This window comes from Mus pahari, chromosome 8 (assembly GCF_900095145.1).
Source record: "Mus pahari chromosome 8, PAHARI_EIJ_v1.1, whole genome shotgun sequence".
NCBI lineage: Eukaryota > Metazoa > Chordata > Mammalia > Rodentia > Muridae > Mus > Mus pahari.
The window spans coordinates 51721824-51738041 of NC_034597.1; the positions used below are offsets into that span (position 1 = coordinate 51721824).

The 16218-nt window shown below is 47.0% G+C and overlaps 1 protein-coding gene across 4 annotated transcripts in view; it reads left to right on the forward strand.

Moving 5' to 3' along the window:
- Positions 1–16218, forward strand: part of Spata13 (spermatogenesis associated 13) — a 130377-nt gene that overhangs the window by 68991 nt on the left and 45168 nt on the right. For 3 of the 4 annotated variants that reach the window (XM_021203608.2, XM_029541328.1, XM_029541326.1), the window contains 2 exons: positions 2197–2562; positions 4939–5083. In XM_021203608.2, coding sequence (XP_021059267.1) covers positions 2197–2562; positions 4939–5083 — 511 coding nt within the window. The remainder of the gene's footprint in view (positions 1–2196; positions 2563–4938; positions 5084–16218) is intronic. The other variant, XM_029541327.1, reaches the window with a different exon arrangement.

Here is a 16218-nt window from a genome sequence, read left to right on the forward strand (position 1 = left end):
TCTCTCTCTCTCTCTCTCTCTCTCTCTCTCTCTCTCTCTCAGTTCTGCTCCCTACTTCCTGCCCAAGCTTTTGGGTGTCAGCTCTTTATTATATCCAGACAGTAGCGAGACAACCTCTGATACGTTATAGATCCATTACATCACCTGTTCTAGGCAGATGAGGAAGGACAAGCACTTACGTATAGAAAACCTGGTGACGGGCCACAGGAATGGTAATATCAGATTCCTGCCAGCACTCTTGAACATATACTGGTGCACCTTCATACAAAGCAAGAAAAGGCCACTCCCAGCATTCCAGCCGCTATGTTAGCACAGGTTTAGTTGGCTGATGAGCTGTACTTATTTATGGGGTTTAGAATTTTAATTTGATACACATATGCTATATCTCTTTTTCTCTTGAGTTGTGAGTCTCACTGTGTGACTCAGACCGGCCTTAAACTCTTAGTGAACACTCAAACATGCCAGACTGGAAATTAGACAAGCCTTCATTTTAGGACTCTGTTTTTACTGGCACGAGGTTTCTATTCCTGGGCCTCCACCATTTAACTTCCTCCTGGCCCAGACTCTCCCCTGGACAGAGTGGGGCCAGACTGCCTCGGAGTACTGTGTCATCCCTTGGCCACCTGCCTTTGACAGCCACCCACACTGCCTGCGCTGCTGCCATCTCTGGCTTCCTGTGTAGTCTTTTTCTGCCTACTCAGCATATCCCAGCATCCTCCCCTAACCTGTGGCTTCATACCCTGTTTGATTCGTGTTTTTAAATGAATAGAGACAAGCCAGATGGTAACAGCTTGCCTATAATCTCAGCACTTGGGGGTCTGGGGCAGGAAGATTGCCTCAAGACAGACAGACAGACAGACAGACAGACACACGCACGTGTGCGCGTACACACATATACACACACACACACACTATTGGGCTGGGTACTTGGCTCAGAGTAGCTGTTGTGCCTGATGCTGACAACTACTGCCAGTCTCTGGACCAGCCCAGTCCTTCCTGAGTCCAGATTTTGGGATCTGTCAAGTAGACGGGTACCTATTTCCAGGCAGGGCAAGCTCTGAGGATGCTGCTCTGTGGCTATCTTTGTAGAGTGATGACTGAGTTTACTTGATGAGGCCTATCCTCCTATCCTAACAGGCATTTCAGTCACTTGCCTGAGGTTACTCAGCCAGCCCCTGGCCCTCACAGGGATGGGTATGGAAGTCTGCCCAATTCCAAACTGCATGCTTTCCTGATTGCTTTTGAGAAGGTATATGAGCCTGGTGGCCCCCAACTGCTTACACAGGAATGGCAGGGAAATAGGTTAGAGTTCAAAGCCAGTCTGGGATTCATAGCGAAATCCTGGCCTCCTTCCTCCCACTAAAGATGGAAAACTTATTTGAAGAATTAGAAGTGGTGGGCGTCTAGCTTGGCGGTAACACTTGGTGGAGTGCTTGCTTTGATTCCGGGACCTCTAAGCAAAAAAAGTGTTGCCGCTTTTAGAGTCACAGAACCTTTGTCTTCTTTAGGTAGGTAGCCCAGGCTGGCTTGAATCCACTGTGCTCTTGTCTCTGTCTCCCAAGCACTGAGATCACTGCATGGACCACCGTGCTCAGCTGAGGGCCATAGACTACGGGATTGTGTAATTTATCCAGTCTGAGAGCCACGGTTAGCCTTGACTTGTCCAAGCCTACACAGTGTTTGTAGTCTCATAGTTCAGGAACCCTACCTAGCTCAAGCTACTCCCATCAGACTGTGGCTGTGGTGGTGGTGGTGGTGGGGATCCTCAAATGTTGAGCCTCTCAGTCCTGGATATAATCTCATTGCACCTTCTAAGTGTCAGTAGCGTCCACACTGAAAGACGATGTAGATCTTGTTACATATTTAACTTACTATACGGTCACTTCTGGCTGCTGTGGCTAACCTCCTGCTCTGAAGCATATTTGGGGAACACACCTACGTTAGTCGTATATTCATTTTATTATTGTAGACCTGCTGCCATTCTTAATGTCTCACTGTAGCTCGTCACTGGTCCCCCAAAGATCTCTTAAGCTGCAGAGTAAATTCAGTCTGGAGTAGAGTTCGGCTCGTTTAATCCACAGTTGGTTGTGTCCTCACTGTCTGTGGCTCTGCAGAGTGGGAGGGGACAGCAGGTATCTGCTCCACTGTCACACCTGCTTGGATCTCTGAGCTCACTCAGCCTGTTCATTTGCAAAGGTCACGGTGACTGAGGATGACTGGCGTCAGGGCTCAGCCCTGGAGGAGGAGCAGAATGAGGCGCCTCGTATCTCCAGGAGGAGGTGGGGCTCAGGGCGGCGCACTCGGCCACGACCACTGTCTGACTATGGCCAGCTGGCTGGCAGAAGCTTGTCCATTCCTGAAGATGCCATTGCTGCAGACCCTCCAGATGAGGACCACGTGGACAGGATGCATCCAGAGAGTGTGACCACCACCAGCCAGGATCCATGCGCCCCCTCAGGCTCTTCCAGAGGAGGCAGGAGAAGGAGACCTATATCTGTGATTGGAGGGGTCAGCTTCTATGGCAACACCCAGGTAGAGGATGTGGAGAACCTCTTGGTCCAAGTAAGAGCTGGTCTCTTCAACCATGGCCAGCAGAGACGCTCAGCTCCATGCCTCTGTCCTCCCTGCAGACTAAACTGGACACTGCTTTTCCTTCTGGAGGGGGAACATACCTCCTCACCCCTTTTCTTCCTGACTTTGAAACCTGCTTGGATCCACACTAACAGTCTGCTCTCTCATCATCTGCTTTCTATCCTCCTTTCCTGGAGCCTCAGCTCACAGCACAGACTTGCCATTTGTCTGAAAAGCCCCGAGACCTGAGCCGGGGGACCTTAGCCTGGCTTTGTCTGGTTTACTTCCTGAGGGGAGTGATTTTCGAAAGACTTAAGTGGTCCGTTGTTAGAATGCAAATATAGGAACAAAGTAAAGATGAAAGGGAAGGGACAGGGGTAGAGGCGGATGTAGCTCAGTGATAGCATTTGTTTTCATGCAGGAAGCCCTGTGTTCCTTCCATCCATTCCCCAAAACAAAGCAGAGGACCATGCTAGGAGAAGAAGTAATTTCTCTGTCTTCTAAAACCACGTCTGTTCCCAGTGATTCATTACCCACCATGCCTAGAACGGACTTAGGCTTGGAAAATCCTGGGTGAGCTCTCTACATAAAGCAATACCACCTTCCCTTGTTCTGCTTTTGGCTTGCAGGTTTGACCATAAACACCATTGGCCCCCAGCACATTTGGCAAGGATTTCTTAAGTGCATAGTGAGCACTTTAAGGTTATGGAATATCCATGTAAAGGTTCTATCTTGGTGAAAGTCAAGCTTCTTCACTTATCTGTGCCAACTAACACATGATCATGCTCATACGGTCACGGAATAGTTTATATAATAACTTATATGCTCAGTTTCATATTGAAAACCTACGAGGTACTTTCTTAAATTACCTGTAAAATTCTCGGAGGGTGGGGGGAGAAAGAAATTCTATACTGGGCTTGGGCTATGTGTTAAAAGTTTTTCCTGCCAAGCTCAGCACAATGTCCTGCTTGTAGCAAACACTCAAAAACCCTTGCTTAAGTCAGTTGATTTGAATTCTTCAGATAAAGTTATAAGGCCAGTGTGGTGTCACACAGCTGTGACCCCAGCTCTTGGGAGAGGGAAGTAGGGGGGGATGAGGAATTCAAGTTCGTTCAACCAAGGGACACCATTGTGGGCTATGAGACCATGCCTCAGAACCAAGCAAAAGACACAAGCAAAGCTGAAGTTAAAGATATGACAAGGTCTTTAAGATCCTTTTGTTTTAAGGTGTTCCACTTGTTGGGAAATATTTCTAACTAAACTAAAGCAGACTGTAATGTATCTAAATGCAAGACACAGTTGAGGGCTAGTCAGAGATGCTTGGAACACACTTTGTTTTTAAACGTCAAAATAGTATTGTGTCCAGACATGGTGCTAGTGCCTATAAATCTAGAATTCAGGACGCTGAGGCAGAGAACTTGTGGAATTGAGGCCAGCCTGATCTACAGAGTGAGACCCTAGTATACATCCTAAAACGCACAGGAGGGGAGACGGCTCATTAGTAGGGGAGTCAGTTCTCATTCCTCTTATAGAACACTCATGTGAGACAGCTCACATCTACCTTTAACTGCAGTACCAGGGGATCAGACACCCTCTTTGGGCCTCTGCAGGTGCCCACTCATACGTGTGTGTGTGTGTGTGTGTGTGTGTGTGTGTGTCTGTTTGTCTGTCTGTCTGTCTGTCTGTCTGTCTGTCTCTCTCTCTCTCTCTCTCTCATATACACACAACTATGTAAAATTAAAAAAAAAACAATTTTAATGATTTATTTGTTTTTAGCATTATGTGCATTGGTGTTTTGCTCATATGTATGTCAGTGTGAGGGTGTCCGATCCCCTGGGACTGGAGTTACAGATAGTTGTGAGCTGCCATGTAGATGCTAGGAATTAAATCCTCTGGTAGAGCAGCCAGCGCTCTTAATGCTGAGCCATCTCTCTAGCCTCCTAAATAAGTTCTTTTTAAATAAAAGCCATCCCTGGAGATCTGTGACCACGCCTGTGTGCTGTGGTCCAGCCCTTGCATCCTCAGATGCTGCTGTGGTCACCGTACTTTCCTAACTGTCGCTCACAGCACTGCTGCTGCCTCAGCCTTCCTCTCCCTCAGAGGCCTCTCTTTCTCTCCGTGTTCCCCACCAGCATGTCTCTCACAAGTAGGAAGAAGTGTGACAGAGCCAGCTTTGAAGCTGCCTGTTGGAACTTTAGAACAGCCTATTGCTACAGAGCTTGGTGCAGCGTACAGCTGCTGGTGGGGTTTGAAGATGACACTCCACATCTGCCAGTGGCTTCGGGGCGAGAACACAGAACTGTTTTGTGGCTCGCAGGAGCTGAGACTTCCTGGCACCTTCTCACAGCTTCTCACTTCCTTTCACAGCCAGCAGCCAGGCCTCCTGTGCCTGCACACCAAGTTCCACCCTACAAGGCTGTGTCTGCCCGCCTCCGGCCCTTCACCTTCTCCCAGAGCACCCCCATAGGATTGGACCGAGTGGGGCGGCGACGGCAGATGAAAACATCCAATGGTGAGTCTTGGGGCTTCCTGGAATCTTTCGTCTGGGACCAGAGCGCCTGAGGCACCAGGGGATTCTGCACTTTTACCATCTTGTGGCCAGGGCAGTGTGGAAGTCGTTATCTGGGTTACTCTGGATTTCAAACTCTGTCAAGTCTGCATGTCTACTGAGTTGCTGCAGAGCCGTGCCAATGTAAACCATCGACCAGGCTAGAGACCTAAGGTTCTGGTGTGGACGGTATTGTTTGTTTGTTGTTGCTTTGAGGCTGAAGGAATAGGGAGCTGGACCTCTCTTGGCTTCTGCCAGCCTCAGGGCTCCCTGGCTGGCTCGTGCAGCCTGTCTCCACCTGCACACTCTGTGGCATTCACCCTGCTGCAAATGGGCCCTCATCATAACTCACCACCTGCAAAGACTGTGTTTCCATCTAGGTCACAATTAGGGGTCTGGAGCAAGGATGTCACCAGCATTGGGGGGGGGAGGGTTCAGGTCAATCAAAAGTGCTTCAGCGAATTCTACCGATGTCTCTCATGCCTGCATGTGCTCAGATACCAAAAGGCATGGAAAACACTAGGTTATGAGGAAGGGAGAAGGTTTTTCTTCAGCCTCCACACACAGCCAAGAAGCCTGTCTCATGATTTATGTGATTTTTTTTTTTTAATTTATAAAGAAAAACAGAGACAAACTTCTTAGGGTTCTTTGAAAACAACAAAACTGACTAGTTTAAGAAAAGGGGTGTTGGGGTGCATTCATTTGGTGGGGTACTGGCCTAGCACTCACAAAGCCCTGAGCTCAGGCCCTAATGTAAAATGGCGCAGAGTGGAACATGCCGGGAGTCTCAGCACTTGAGAGATGGAAGCAGGAAAAGTAGAAGGTCAAGGTCCTCCTTGGGTACATAGCGAGTGTGGGGCTAACTTGGGTTACACGAGACTCTGAATTGAAAGAAAAGAAAAGAAAAGAAAAGATGGCGTGGTGGTACACACCTTGAACCCCAGCACTTAGATAGATCTTTAAGTTTATAGCCAGCCTGATCTGTAGAGCTAGTTCTAGGACAGCCAGGGTTATACAGAGAAGCTTTATCTAAAAAAAACCACAGAGGGAGGAGAAGGGAGATGAATTAGGAAGGTGTTGGGTGCTCCCATAGAAAACATTGATGACATTACGATGGCTCCTGGTAGTCACAGAAGGTTGGGCACGGTACCACCAGGAGAAGGGGAAAGGCTAGCCTGCCCTGCTCTCCGGTTATACTTGCAAGAGTCAGGATCCCGGGATGGAATCTCCAGCCGCTGAGCCCAGTGGCCTGTTCGTGGTGTAGGTGGTGGGACAGAGTCAGGGGCTGGGAATCTGTGGGCTCCATATTTGTTCGGGGTGTTTAGTCCCCTGCCGTCAGTGTTAGTACAGGAGAAGGGTAGACCTTGCTCCCGAAAGCACCCAGCGGTGCCAGGAACAGATTGGTTCTGAAAGGGTCCTCCCTTGTTTGCTCGTCTTCCCCGGCTCCCTCTGTAGCGAGCATCTGCTGTGAACAGGACAGAGCCCCTCCATCCCTTAAAGCTCTGTGAGAGGGGAATGGTTAGCAGAAAACCATTTGTTAGGACAGGGGCATCAGGAAGGAGAAGACAACAAGGTGGTGGATGCTTATGACCAAACCATGTCACCCCACACTGCTATACCTATACCATTTACAGAGTTAACCCACTGGAAATACTGAGAAGAGTTACATCTTCCATGAACATGCCCAGGCTCCTCTCCCTTGAGCATGAACCCAGGGTCTCACATGCTCCATGCTCCATGCTCAAGCACCACCCTTTTCATGACCTAGTCACTAGACTTGAACAAATGTGCACACGGTATTTACACTGTACTAGTTTTGTGAGTCATCTAGAGATGATTTCAGGAGAATGTATATGTTATGTGCTAAGGCTACTATTTTAAGTAAAGGGGCTTGAATATCCACAGAGGAGCTTGTCATCCAAAGGGGCCTCGGATACAGAGGGGGTACTATACACTCCAGCATTTGAGTGGCTTCCTGGTAGGATTCCCTAAGTCACTAGTGCTCGCAAGAAAATGAGGAGTGGGGGGAGGACAGGAAGGGGCAGCAGTGACCCTGAGCAGTAACCTGAGTGATGAGGAAGAGTGAGGTCCCCTGGAGCAGCAGCAGATGTTCCACCAAGGTTAACAAGGAGATCAGAGTGACTGTGCTCAGGAGACATGGACAGAAGAGGGCACTGTGGTCAGTGATAGTGGCTAAATGGAAGGCATCTCATGTCCTGAGGACCTGGGGTTCTGAGTATGATACGGAAACACTGCCAGTTGGAAAATGGTGGGTTCAGGTTTGTGCTCCAATTAAAAACAATAACAACAGAGGTGGATGTGGTAGGACACCCCTTTAATCCCACCCCTCAGGAGGCAGAGGCAGGTGGATTGGAGCTTGGGGACACCCTGGTCTACAGAGAGACTTCCAGGACAGCACAGAGAAATCCTGTCTTGAAAAACAAAAGAAAAGCAAAACGTCTGTGTGTGTGTGTGTGTGTGTGTGTGTGTGTGTGTGTGTTGAGCATCTGTGGGCACAAATAGGCCATAGGGTGTCTAAGGTGGTGGGTCCTGCTTTGGAAGGGAAGGATGGCCTATGTGGTGGTGCATGTCTGTAATCTCAGGAGGCCAAGTTAGCCAAATTAGCTTGGGCCTCACTATGAATTCCAGGTTAGCCTGAAAATCCTAAAGATGAATAAAAATTAAAGATTAAAATCAGAGAGAGTGAAGGAACAAAGCATGTATAGTAGCTTGGAGTAAGGCACATAAAGAGAAGATGGATATGAATGAGGCTGCTCTATGAGTCCTACCGAGTATCCTCAGTATCAGTGACCACAAAGGCCACCCACAGTCCCCGCGGGCGTTCATGTCCCTGAAGCAAGAGGAGCTCGAAATGACCAGCTCCGGCTTTGTCTGACTCTGTGGCTAGAGCTGGGATATCCCACGGAAAGACTCCTCTTGGAGATGAAATTCCATTTTGCCAGAGCAGTGCTTCTGGGAGGAAAATGTTTTGCAAGTGTACTGTGGAGTAAGAGAGTAGCTGCTTCTATGTTTACCCATGGTTTCCGGCTGTGGCTTAGCATCCCCCGGTGTCATGAGTCACAGGTTCACAGCGTGTGCCCCTGCAGGGTGTCATGGCAGCACCAGGGTGTGTCCCCAGGTTTCCTAGTCAATTGAGTTACATTGAGGTGGTATTAGATGTGACCCAGTCACTGGGAAGTTCTAGGTGGCATCTGGGAAATGCCATGGCTATCTGGGAGCCTCCGGTGAGGCCAGCGAAGGGGCATGAATAATCTGTGTCCAGCGCAAGTGGCTTTTTCAGGGAGGACGAATCATTGCCCACTTCTGTTATCAAAATGTCCATTGTAATCGGCTTTCCACAAGTAGCTATCTGGTCCTTACAGAGAACCGACCGCATCATTAACCCCGGTGAAGGCAGGCCCTGTGGTCTAGCTCAGACTCAGCATCTTTTCTGCAGCCATGGCCTGATGGGCATTCTGATTCATCCTGAGTCCACTGAGCCATGCATCAAGATAAGTAGAGAAGATGAGGCTCTGTGTGCACCGCGAGCATCATGCCCACATGGCTATTAAACAGCATCTTTTGCGTTTCACTTTGTAAGCTTTCAGGGTCTTCTGATATGTCATTCATACCCTTGGTCCCACACCAAGGCACAGTCACCTTCTGCTCTCCCCTCCTTTCTCCAGCTACCCAGTCAAGCCACTGGCTCTCGAGCATGCATGCTTGCAAGCTCACTCTCTCTTAAAGAATTAAAAAAGCGAGCCTTCCACTGAGAGTGACTCTGTCCTGGGTGGAGGTAAATGATAGAAGCCTGTCTCCAGCAAGAGGACTTAGAGTATCTGTGCAAAGATGACCTGCTCCCCCTGGATGCAGGAGTCTGGGTTTCCCTGTCTCAATGGCTGATGCACAGATTTTCTGCTTCATTAGTCAAATGACCTCTTATTGTTAGGGACCCCAAGATCAGGGAGGCATAACCAGAGACCTCATGGGTCAGGTCATGACCTTCCTTCCCAAGATAGCAACTACCCACTATCCCCTAACAGGTGCTTGCTTCACTTGCATAGCCTTTTGGATCTCCATGGCCACTAAAGCATCTCTGGTTTAAATGCCTAGTGGTCCATAGCTTATAGAAGCTGCCAACACGCTCACTTGCTGGCTTGTGGCTCCTGTTGGACCATTTTCTACTTCTCTGCCTAGTTAGAGAACCTTTCTTTCTAGATGCTAAGATGTTATATTAGTTACTTTAATGATGCAATGATAAAATAAGCAATGTATGGAAGTTTGTTATGGCTTACTGTTCTAGAGGGATAAGAGTCCAGCCTGTGAGATGTGGGAGATTGGGGATTGGGGACAAGCATGGCAGCAAGCAGCATCCATAGCAGCAGGAACAGGAAGCTGACAGCTCAGATCTTCAAACACTAAAGTAGAGCGAATTGGAACTGGGGCAAGGCAGTTAACTCAGGCCTCTCCCATGCTGTAGTTCCTTGAACAAGACTACACCTCCTTCTCAAATAGCATGACCAACTGGGCACCAAGTCTTCAAGAACATGAGCCTATGAGCGAACACTGTCCATTCTAACCACCACATTCCACTACCTGGCCCCTGTAGACTTACAATCATATCAAATGCAAAATGCATTTGGCCCTATAGTCCTTTAGTCTAAACACTGTTTAAAAGTCCAAGTTCAAATCTCTTTTGAGAGTCAAGTGTTTTGTTTTGTTTGGGGGGGGGGTTGTTGTTTGTTGTTGTTGTCATCGTTGTTGTTGTCAAGACAGGGGCTCTTTGGGTAGCCTTGGTTGTCCGGAACTTACTCTGTAGACCAGACAGAGATCCAACTGCCCCTGCCTCCAAGTATTGGGATTAAAGGTATGTGCCACCACCACTGTGACCCCCACCACCACACACACACACAAGCAAAGTAGGTAGTTTCAACATATAGTGGCTCAGAGGAGGGTACATTCTGTGCTGGTTAGTTTTGCCAGCTCGACACAAACCTAGACATAGCTGGGAAGAGGAATTGAGAAAATGCCTCCATAAGATTCACCTGCAGGCAAGTCTGTAAGGCATTTTCTTGGTTAGTGATGACTGAGTCACTGTAGGCAGTGCCATCCCTGGGAAGGTCCTAGATGGTATGAGGAAGCAGGCTGAGCAAACTCTAAGGAACAAGCCAGTAAGCAGCACCCTCCATGGCCTCTGCCAGCTCCTTCTTCCAGGTTTCTTCCATGACTTCTCTGGATGATGGACTAAAAACTGTAAGATGAAATAAACCCTTTCCTCCTCAGGTTGCTTTTGGTCATGTTTTATCACAGCAATAGAAATCCTATTGAAGACAAATGTCCATTCTAGGAGGAAGGATTTGAGGTATAGAGGGAAATCCTGGACTGCTTAGGATGACTTAGCCTCTTCACTTTGCTGCTCGTACTCTTGGGCAGAATCCTCTCCCTTGCGTGCAGCTCTCCTTGGGTGATAGATGTCTCATAGTCTGGCATCGCCAACATCTTGAGGTCTCCACAGCAACCTAGGCTTCACCATCACAGCCTCACACAGTGACCTCTCACAGCCTCCCTCCCTCTCAGTTACTTCCCCCAGAGACTCCCTGCCACACACAGCCTGGCTTCAGTGGTCCTCTGAAGCCCCCTTCACACTTGCATTCCCCACGCCTCAGAATCCAGCACACGTGGGCAGCACCATCAGGTTCCTGTCTGCTTAGGATAGAGACTGGTCCCCTCAAGCCACATTGCAGGTGCTTTGCTTCATTGTTAGGAACAGGAAAACAGTTTAGGTCTCATGTTGGTAACTTTCAGACTGTGCAGTCTTGCCTTGAGGGTATGGTTCCCTTCATTCCCTGAGGGCTCTCCTGGGTGGAGCTAATCTCCATAAGAATCCCAGTCTCTCTTTTAGTGTGAGCCTAGCTCACAACATTAAATTTACCAGTGTTTCCCTCTCCAGACTGCATTTTATATATTTCTGTCATGCTTTCTCTTTTGCATTGTAGAATGCACATGCATTTGTAGTACTAACCACACCACAGATTCTACATTATGTCGTCTTGAAATTTTCTCCAGCAGATAAATTAGTCCATTACTTTTAAATTTACCCTCAGGCAAGTTCTTAGGACAAGGGTAGAATGCAGCCCATAGTTGTTGCCAAAATAACAGATGAAAGGCCTCTAGTTCAGCTGCTGTTAAAGTCCTTGCTGCTTTCTGAAACCACTTGAGCTGAGCCTCTACATCCTCTTTGATCTCAGCCCTCCTATGAGGGTCTACAGACCACCAAGCTCTGCCTACTGCATTCAATGCTTTTCTAGTCCAAAGTCTTCGATATTCTTATCCCACACCCCCAAGTCAACGTGCTCAGGTTCTTTATAATCCTCCCATTCTTGGTACCAGGTTCTGTTTTAATTACTCTTGTTTCTGGGATAAAATAACACGACCAACAGCAACTTACAGAAGAAAGCTTTTTATTTTGGCTATGGTTCCATCATAGCAGGAAGAGGAGGGGCATGACAGCAAGAACATACCTTCAATAGCAATTGGGCCTTCAATATCACGACATAGAGTGTGTGACCAGAAACTGTGGAAAGGCTATGAACTCTCAAAGTTCACCTCCCGGTGATGTACTTCCTCCAGCAAGGCTGTACCATGTCTCTAAACCATACCGCCTTCGGGGGACCAAGTGTTCATATATGTGAGACCATTGGGAACACCACAGAAGTGTTTGTCATGCAAACCAGCAATGTTCTCAGCTTTCTGAGCCTATGGATTGAGTACAGGTACTACCCCAATAGATGCAACTGGTTTAATCAAAGTTGCATTCATTAATAGAGTGTGTGAACACTGATATCAGCAAACCTGATATCAGCAGACCACTTCATTAAAGAGTTCTTTTTGAGGCTAGACATGACAGCAGACACCAATAATCCAGTACTGAAGAGGCTGAGGCAGGAGAATAGTAAGTTCAATGCCAGCCTGAGCTACACAGTGAGACCTGTCTGAAGAAGCCCAAAACAAATTTTAAAAAGATTGGGGCCGAAGAGATGGCTTAAAGGTTAAGAGCACTCATTGCCTTTCTAGAGGATATGAGTTCAATCCCCAGCACCATATGATGGTTTACAAGTGTCTGTAACTCCTGCCCTGGGGAATCCAAGGCTTCCACAGGCTCAGGTCCCAAGGCTTCCAAGTTAAGAACTTTACTGACTGAACTGTCCTCCAGTAGCCCCTAGTTTAAGTCATTGTGTGTGTGTGTATGTGTGTGTGTGTGTGTGTGTGTGTGTGTGTGCGTGTATATGTTTTCATTTGTTGGTTTCTGAGACAGTTACAAAGTGCAGACACGTGGAGTTGTGTCAGCTCTTGTGGGAGGGTTGGGCCATCTAAATGCCTTCTAAGGAACAGTTAGAGGTTAACGTCTAGGTATGGCGTCTCTTTAGTGGAAAAGTTGGAGAGAGAAGGCAACAGAGTGTGATGGGCAACAGATAATCAGGAAGCTTGTCTACAGTCCTGTGTGAAATGTGTGAATGTCCCTCCCTCCCTCCCTCCCTCCCTCCTTCCCCTGTGTGTGTGTGTGTGTGTGTGTGTGTGTGTGTGTGTGTGTGTATACAAGAGCTCAAGAATCATTCATTATTCAGCAATCTTCTACCTTGTTTTTGTTTGTTGGTTTCTGAGACCGTTTACAAAGTAGTGTAAACTTGCTGGCTGGCCAGCCCCAGGGACCTGCCTGTGTCCACCTCGCTCAGTCCCGAGCTTACAGCCATGCAGCTCTGGGGATTCTTTACATGGGTTCTACGAGTCTTGACTCAGGCTTCCAAGTTAACTTTACTGACTGAGCTATATCCCCCAGCAGCTCCTAGTTTAAGTCATTGTGTATATGTGTGTATGTTTATATATATATGTATGTATGTGTGTGTGTGTGATATGTGTGTGTTTATGTATATATGTATGTATATGTATACATATGTATATATGTATGTATATATGTATGTATTTTCTCCATAAAGTTAAATACAAGATTTGTTTTTATATACTCCAGAAAAGTTGATGAGAAACAGTTGATAAAATCTTAAGACATACTTGCGATGACTCATCCTCTGTGAATTTCCTCCTCCCTGGTTGAGCGTGTCAAATCTGCAGAGGAAGAGGTATCCATGCTCACTGGAGCAGATACTTAAGGTTTGTCATCCCAGTCACCAAGGAAAAGAGAAAACAGTATCTGTCTGTGGCTGCAGTTTTCTCAAGATCTAGAGATGTGAATGTTATTATTCCACTTTTCTCTTTCCTGTTGTTGCTGTTGTTGGACGTGGTTTTGTTTGAACCTAAGCTGATCTCAACCTCGGGATCCTTCTGTTTCTGCCTCTCAAGGGCTGGGATTATAACTGTGCACGACCGCACCCAGCTAACTAACTCACTTTCATTCTTTCTTTTTCTTTCAAGAGACATCTGTGCAGAGCAGGAGAGATGGCTCGGGGGTTGAGAGCACTGGTTGCTCTTCCAGAGGTCCTGAGTACAATTCCCAGCAACCACATGGTGGCTCACAACCATCTATAATGAGATGTGCCCTTTTCTGTCATGTAGGGCATATAGGCAGGCATAACACTGTATGCATAAATAAGTCTTAGAAGAAAGATGCATCTGGGCTCTCTTAGTGAAATGGTCTCTTTTCTCAAGTTTGCCACAGCGTGCCGTGCTGTCTGGTTAGGTAACAGTCTGCCTGTGAAGGAAAGCCATGTGGGCAGTCCTGAGAACCGCCTTCTGTAACTTGGGTGTGGTGTTGGTGATAACTGAGGAAGGCTGATAACTACATTGGCACTTACCAGTGTCTAAAAGTCCATTGGTAAAATGCTGTGGGCAGCTGGGTGTGGTAGTGCAAGCCTGCAATTGACCTTTCAGGAGGCTAAGGTATGAGTTTAAGGAATTTAAGGCTAGTGTGAGCCAAAGAGTGAAACGACCCTATCTAAGTTCCAGGCCTTGAGCATGCTACTTATGCAGTGCTCTGTCACAGACCAACATTCCCAACCCTTTAATTAATTAATTAATTAATTAATTTCCACTTGGAGTGTCTCCCTAAGTTTTCTTTTCTTTTCTTTTCTTTTCTTTTCTTTCTTTCTTTCTTTCTTTCTTTCTTTTTTTTTTTTTTTTTTTTTTTTTTTTTTTTTTTTTTGGTTTTCCGAGACAGGGTTTCTCTGTGTAGCCCTGGCTGTCCTGGATCTGCCTACCTCTGCCTCCCAAGTGCTGGGATCAAAGGCGTGCACCACCACCGCCTGACTCTTAAGTTTTCTATTGTAGAAATTATGCCTGGTTCTGCCTCCCAGTCCCATGCTCCCAGAATTAAGACTCAGACTCGACATATATTTACCTTGGCCATATGCTGGGCTCCACTCTGACTAGATATAACTAGAGATGACCCATTTATTTAAACCTAGATTCTGCCATGTGGATGCTTACCTGTGCTCAGTACCATGCGTCCATCTCATCACATCTCCCTGGTGACTCTTCCCGCCCTGGCTCTATCCCAGAATCCTTTCTCTCTGGATGTCCCACCTCTATTTTCTGCCTAAGCCATGGGCCGTAGGCATTTTAAATTGACAGGGGATGCATCCGTACAATACACAAGATATTCTCTCTCTGTCCTAGGCTAGCCTTGAACTCACTGTGTATCCTGGACAGGCTTTAAATTTAACATCGTCTTGCCTCAGAGTCCTAATTGCTAAGATATAGATAGCCATGTGCTACAATGCCTAGCCTTCACAGTCCTCCTACTTACACACACACACACACACACACACACACACACACGTATGTAATATACATCTCACATACATGAAATCAATCTAGGCTGAGCATGGCAGGCCACCCTGGTGATCTCAGCACTTAGAAGACTGAGGTCGAAGACTGAGTTCTGAGAATTTAAAGGCAGACTTTGCTGCATACCCTTCCCCTTATTTAAAAAATATCTCCTTCTTAATGATGCGTATATGTGGGAGAGGGTTATATGTGAGTGTAGTTCCTGAGGAGGTCAGGGGATTTTCCTGAGTTACAGGCATTTGTGAGCCCCTGATGTGAGTGCTGACAGCCAGACTCCTGTCTTCTGAAAAAGCAATCAGAGCTTTTAACCGCTGGACCATCAGCTCAGCCATGCTATGGTTTTAAAAAGTACTTTAGTGTAATTCAGCGGGACACTTGCTTAAAATGTGGGTTCCATCCCTAGATCACTCTAATTAAGTAAGTCAGTAAAGCTTCAGTTAATCAGTACAGAGTGTTAAAACATTACTTGTTAGTAATAACAGGAACTAATAAGAAGAGAGTGAAGAGCTTGGTTAGCTACAATAACAGCCAACTAGAGAAAAACACCTTTCCTGGAGGTGAGTACAACTTTTGTCTGTTTTCTCCCTTTTCGGTGTGGTTGCCAGGGATTGAACTCGGTTGTCAGGCTTGACTGCAAGTGTCTTTACCTGCTGAGATAGGCCTCTCTCTGAAGCCCAGACCTCCTCAAATTATATAGCTCAGATTGGCCTCAGATTGACAACAATCCTCCTGCGAATTGACTTTTTATGGCTTTATAAAATCCTTCTAACATACTTGAATAATCTCTCATTACTTAATTACATTTGTGTGTGTGTGTGTGTGTGTGTGTGTGTGTGTGTCTACCATCACTCTAAGTTAAGAAAGAACATCACATCAACTTTGTGTAGATTCCTAGTGTACCACACTGGACCCGTCAGTCTTCCTCAGAAGACCACACATTTCTAACAACATTGTCATCACCATACAAATAGAAGCAACTGCAATTTCAGTCGTCTCCCCTGCCGCAACCCCTGCCTAGGTTCCAAACCAGGGCCTTGCAGGTCCCATGGCTGTACCACTGAGCCATGTCCAGCCCTTCAACTCCAGTACTTTCAAGGCATGATACAGATAAAGAACACCTTTATCTACAAAGCATATGTGGGTGAGATCACAGCTGGCCTTCCTTAGATCCACACTTGCAGAACAAATCTCAGATAAAAATATTTGGAGCCAGGCGTGGTGGCGCACGCCTTTAATCCCAGCACTCGGGAGGCAGAGGCAGGCGGATTTCTGAGTTCGAGGCTAGCCTGGTCTACAGAGTA